The sequence below is a fragment of the Vidua macroura genome, chromosome 5 (assembly GCF_024509145.1).
Source record: "Vidua macroura isolate BioBank_ID:100142 chromosome 5, ASM2450914v1, whole genome shotgun sequence".
Taxonomy (NCBI): domain Eukaryota; kingdom Metazoa; phylum Chordata; class Aves; order Passeriformes; family Viduidae; genus Vidua; species Vidua macroura.
The window spans coordinates 51,180,695-51,186,694 of record NC_071575.1 but is presented as its reverse complement, the minus strand read 5'-3'; the positions used below and the strand labels follow the sequence as shown (position 1 = coordinate 51,186,694).

General features: G+C 37.4%; 1 protein-coding gene across 2 annotated transcripts in view; it reads right to left on the bottom strand.

Annotated features, from left to right (window-relative positions):
* Positions 1–1,033: 1,033 nt before the first annotated feature.
* CPED1 (cadherin like and PC-esterase domain containing 1) overlaps positions 1,034–6,000 on the bottom strand; it is a 148,052-nt gene continuing 143,085 nt past the window's right edge. For both annotated transcript variants that reach the window (XM_053977349.1, XM_053977350.1), the window contains exon 23: positions 1,034–3,933. In XM_053977349.1, the coding sequence (XP_053833324.1) occupies positions 3,706–3,933 (228 nt within the window). In that variant the 3' untranslated portion in view covers positions 1,034–3,705. The remainder of the gene's footprint in view (positions 3,934–6,000) is intronic.

Below are 6,000 nucleotides of genomic sequence, written 5' to 3'. Positions count from 1 at the left end.
AGAGCAGGTGCAGATAGCCAGTGAGGTAAGACAAGCCAGATGCAAAGCTAACAGGCAAACAAGAGGGTAAGACCATATTTTTCATGTGACCCTACAGAGACTTGTTTAGCAGTTTGGGTCTATGCCAAATAGTTCACTGCACCACTAAAAATTGCTTTACTCTAAAAGAGTAATCTGAAGATCCCTGGATTGCAGTCAACTTAATATCACACATATCTGCATCTTCAAAGCATTCTCTTTGGCTCAACATAGCAACAGAATCATAACTATTAGTGGTTATTTCAACCTTGAGGTAATTTGATGCCTTGCTACCCCACCCACTAAGCAAATAAATTTACTTTGATGTTCCTTTAATGTGTCACAGAAGAGAAAAACAAAGGCCTTGTATCTAACAGTGTGAAAGAGATTATTCTAAAGATTATAATTTTCAAATGAAGACCAAGACTAAATGTTGGATTTGTAGTCCATTCTTTCAGCTCCCTGAAATCTGGCAACTCTGATGACAGAGAGGACTTGTCAAGGCATTTCCCTACAAGAAGGGAAATATTTTTTATTCCAAAGTCAATCAGTTATTCCAAAGATATTTATTAAGATGGACTTGATCATGGTGGCCAGGTACCCTGCTCTAACCCAATTCACTGTTCAACAACTGTTCAACATCTATGGAGTTATATGAGAGGTGAGGAGTTGCAACTCTCTGGACACTGGTAAATCATGCTCCAGCTTCAGCTAAAGGCATGGAATAATAACTGAGACTACTATTCCGTATATCAGAGTATTTATTTTGCAACACAGTTACATTCTTACTCTACCTGTAGCTTAAAGTATGCCCTAGTTCTGTTCTAAGCTCCACATGCTGTCAGCAGACACTGAGCAGGAAACCCCACTTCTCTGAGTACTTGTTCCCCAGCCTAAATATTTCAATCCTACCACTAATTCCAGGGCCACTCATGTCTGTATTAGGAGGTGGAACTCAACCTGACGACTAAGTCCTTTGCTATTTTAACGGTAAGTAAAGGGACTGAGGTAGATGTATGGACTATAGGAGCACTTTAATGTTTATTCAGGCAAAATGTCACAGCAGATACAATAATTACAGAGTAAACTGTAGATAGCAACGTGTGCTCTCACGGGAATTCAAACACAGTAATCCTTTTATTGTCTTAATCCATAAATTTTAATACATATGAGCAAGCAATCCTTGCATGTGAATCTCGACTCTCATCTTTCACATACATAGAGATACTAGATATATTTTAAAGTTAAATAACAAAAATGTAGCTTAGTATCCTTTGTTTATTCCTAAGACTATGTGGATCATACATAGTGTTGGAAACAGCTTATTCAAAGAACTTGTTTAAATAAAGATCAATTTGCAAATTGTACCAATGACTTTGTACAGACATATTAATGTACATAGATATGTATAGAAAACACACAAGAAAATATACACAATACATTTGAAAAATATCAAGATTTGGAAAACATTAAGACATCTGGGTGTACAGCACATGTAAACCATTTTGTGGTGAAACCAGAACTGATGAATTGCACATTCACTGATATCCACTACAGTATAACAAAGTCAGCTCTTTTCTTTTCATCACTAAGCTAATGCTTCAGCAATAGGTTTTAGCTAAAAAAAAAAAAAAAAACCATAAACATAAAAGCCCAGTTAATGCCTTAAAAACATTTGTTTACAGAACAATAACAGTAACAGCATGTGGATTTAAATGAGCTACAAAAAATCTTATCAGAAGCAGAACTGTAATATACCTATCATTGATCATCTTAATACTAAAGACATCTGGCTGCATTTTGCATCTACTAATATTAATGATGATATTCTATCCCTCAGCTTTAAGGTTGTGCAGCCCTGGATTTCCATACCCAAGAAAATATATTACATCATTTGCATACAATTATATTCTTTAGATAAACATATTGCTGAAAACCAAATGCTGATATATTCAGTATTTATGTACAGCTCCTGACCCATCTTTCATGTAGATCTCCATGCCAGGGAAAACCTTACATTGAAATTTAGGGATATTTGCTGTAAGCAATCAGCAGCATATTATACAGAAACAGATATAATCATACCATCTCACTAATTTTGTCATTATCTAAGTTAGCAACTTCTTCAATATAGTGAAAGGTGCTTTAAATTAGGTGTGCCAGATCCTATTTTGGAGAATACTCTCTATCACCTAGGATGCCAAACTCCATATTCCATGACAATTTCCTATTATAACTTTACATATCTTACCTGAAGAAGCAGAAATTCACAAAACTACAGCTGGGCACACAAACTGTGGATAGATACAGGATCTTAGGCAAATACTAAATTTGTCATTAATTACTAGCACTACTTCTATACAGGGTAGCCCCCCTGTGTGCTACTAAGGCAAATAAGATGATGAGTAGCTCCTTGCTATAATTTGTTTATTCCCTGACATTGTTTGTGGCTTCTTTTCCCAAAGAAGAAGCTAGTGGAGGATTATATGTAAAATTGTGACAGGGAAGCATGACACAGAACTCAGCAGACCCTTTGTAAGATTTGCACCAGCCTGGTTAAAAAACCCTTCTCCAATGCATGGTGGTAGAGTGGTGCCTTGTTTGCCTGCTGTGTGACTGGATGAATAAAAAGGAAGGACTGAACTGAAACTAGCTTTCAGAGAAGGTCTTGTCTGTGCCAAGCAAGAGATGCTCGCAGTATATTCTGCTGCCATCATACCACACACTTCTTATGAGTGATAAATTACCAGATCCTGAAAATCTCATGTGTGCTTGCAAGGGGGATTTTTGTTATGTTTGCGGTACTGGCTTCACATATTGGCAAGTATTTTATAAAAAATCATTAAAGAAATGGCATTCTGGGCAGGAAGAATACTTGATTGGCTTACAGGCCAAGGTAGACACTGAAGCACTTATCTAAGCATTCTTCCAGCATATGGACACTTTCCTAAACTGGGACCATAAATAAATTAATGTTAACAAATTCACTATATTTACATGTTACAATGAGACAGTTTCAATCAGTCTCAAGTATAGGTAATCTATCTCCCTATTAGCTTCAGAACATGCAAAAAAATAGAGTAGATATCTGTTCCATCTAAGATACAAAGAAGAGATGTGTTTTCACTAAAAACACTAGAGTTCAAAACTCAGCATCACCAGTAAAATGCTAATAGATGTTTTCAGATTCTATAAACCAAGTGTCTAAACAGAAAAGGTTTAATATGGAAGGGAAACATGTCCACATAAAATATAACTCTTTCAAACGGAATGTAGTCAGTTTCTAAATACATTCAAATATTACAGTGTCTCTATAAATAAAAACTAGATAGTGCTGAAGACCTAAACCAGCCCTTTCCAAATGTTCAAGTGAATATATAGGTCTCTTTTTACTATCAATAATACAATGTAGTTTACATCAATAAACTACAGCTGTTCTAGTCTTTGGCAACAGTTCAAGTAACTTCTCCTCTTCTCTCCTTTGCAACGCTCCATCTTCCACTTTCACACAACAGACTCACCAGGGCATATCTTAATTTCATAAGGTTTTTTGAAAAATAACACATCCCCAAACTTTCTTTGTGTGTATTCAGTCAGTCAAGGAAGCATATCTTAATCCACCATGGTCCTTCAACTGTCACTCAGGCAGTGGCACTTCTCTAGTCTTGGTACTACATCCAAGAGAGGCTATGTGCTGACAAACTCCCTCTTACTTGCACAGAGCCTGCTGAGAAGGATTTCAGAATAAACTTGATTTATTGGACCTCGGACATGATACGGGGACTGAGAATCTGTTGCATGGTCCTGCAGTTGTGATGGTTTGCTTTGACTGCTGAAATATTTCCCCAGCCTATAGTGCCTTGATAGCGTCATTGTTATGTGTGGCCTTTCTTCAGAGGGATTGGATTTCACCACCTGCAAAAGAAATGACATATGTGAGTGCTTTGCCTGCACCTAGAAAGACAGACACACAGCTGTGTGTGCAGAAATGCTGAGGCAGTTGTCCACGAAGCAGGTCCTGAGGTGCCTTACCTTGAGGTGCAAGTTGCTCATAAACATTATTTTAATGGCCAACTTGTTATGTTACAAACTAAACCAAAAAGCAAGATCTAAATTTTTGAAATCTACATGCATAGGCCCATTATACTCAGTCATTTGACTTTGTAATGCCTTTGTGTGTTAGACTCTGTTCTCTTCATTAGAGACAATTTACCTAAAACAAAACTCATGATTACTCCAAATTGCAGAAAAGTTTAAGTCTTGGTCTGATACCAAGCACTTGAAGCACATATAACATGTCTCAGCTATGAGCCCTGTGAGAATGCCTCATTCTGACATCTTGACGCAAATGTGGCCCAGCCCCACATTGAGATGAAAACCCTCATGTGCTGTGTTTCTTCAAGAAGGGAGTTATGGTGCAATTTAACATCCGTCTCCCCAGGACACCACATGGCCAGAACCACAACATGATTCAGTAACTTAATGTTGAAGAATGCTTCACCTTGGCCCCTGAAATATGTATAAAGTTCTGGGATTATCGTGTTCAACTTGTATGGAACAAAACTGTGCTCATGGGACTAACAAGTGAGAAAGTGAAAGGTATGGTTTCAGGAGTTTAACGACTGAGGGTGATCTCCAGTGAAATGCTGAAGGTCTTGTCTCAGTGAATACTCAGTCACTGATGAATAATGAAGCAGCTTTGAGAGAGACAGAACTTTAGAACCTTGCACATATGCAGGAGAGAGGACCTCAGCCCAGGCAGTGGCAAACCCAGAGAATGCAGAAAAGGTGGTCAACTTATTTTTAAATCAGTATATGTATGCTGACTTAATAGCTCTGATGCCTATCAGTTTTCCTGCTGTATCAATCACAGCAGACACTTGAAAATGCAGAATTCATTTATTAATGCACATATTTATGCAGAAGCATGTTAGCTTTAAAAAATATAATGTATATTTACTGTCACTGAAAAATCAGAATCAACACTCATATGCGGTGAAGCTCATAATAAATGAAATAAATCATACAAAATTAGGTGTGAGTGAAGAAATAACACGTCCAAAGGCTTGAAAGGCTGAGCAGAAAGACTTTGAGGGAGCTGGCAGAACTGAAAACAGACCAGGAATTATCCATGTAGAAAATTAATATATCCTCTGATCAATTTCATACAGCTAAGCCAAGGGCTATTACTTATTTTTATGCAATTACTGTAGGTTCATTTTTCTAAATTAGTGCCTTAGATCTTACCATTATTTCAAAATGATGCCACCTTGAACCAATCACCTAAACTGCATTCCTGTTAGGCATAATCTCCCAGGAATGCAATCTAATGTTCACCCAGCCACCAGCAGCCAGCCACCTATTAAGATACAAAAATCCCAAGGTTGCTAATTTCTGTGTAGTGGTTATTACTTCACTGTCATTAAAATAGGAAATCAATCTGAAATTAAAAATAGCTTCTGTAATATTTGTATAGTGCTGACCAATGTCCATAAGCATTTTCAAAGAATGAGGAAGATAAAAAATCAGTTCTCATGTGTGCATAGAACTAGAATTATGTCGGGCAGCAAGTGCAAGATTATGCAAGATATTTTTTCCCAGTTCAGTATAATCCCTTTGCAAATCCAGATCCCTTAGAAATCTGAGCAAAGATTGTAGAGTCTACAGAAATGGAGATTTCTATGTTATCATGGTCACCTGAGTGAGACCCTCTGAAATGGGTTGGTGGGAACTCAATTCTTCAGGCCATTCAGAAGAAATAGCTTTCTCTTCAGCCAGCTAGTGGGAGCTAAATGAGAACTGCTGAAGGCATTTTAGTTCTTGTTTTCTGACTGCACAGAATGGCCAGTCCTCCATTCCTGTACAGCCACGCTTTAGCTCAGATGTCATTTACACAGGGGTGCCATCTTCTGATATTTTAGGAATATCAGTTTTTAAGAGAAGGAAAGTGAAAGTACAAAGCATGAGATTTAATCTGTCTCA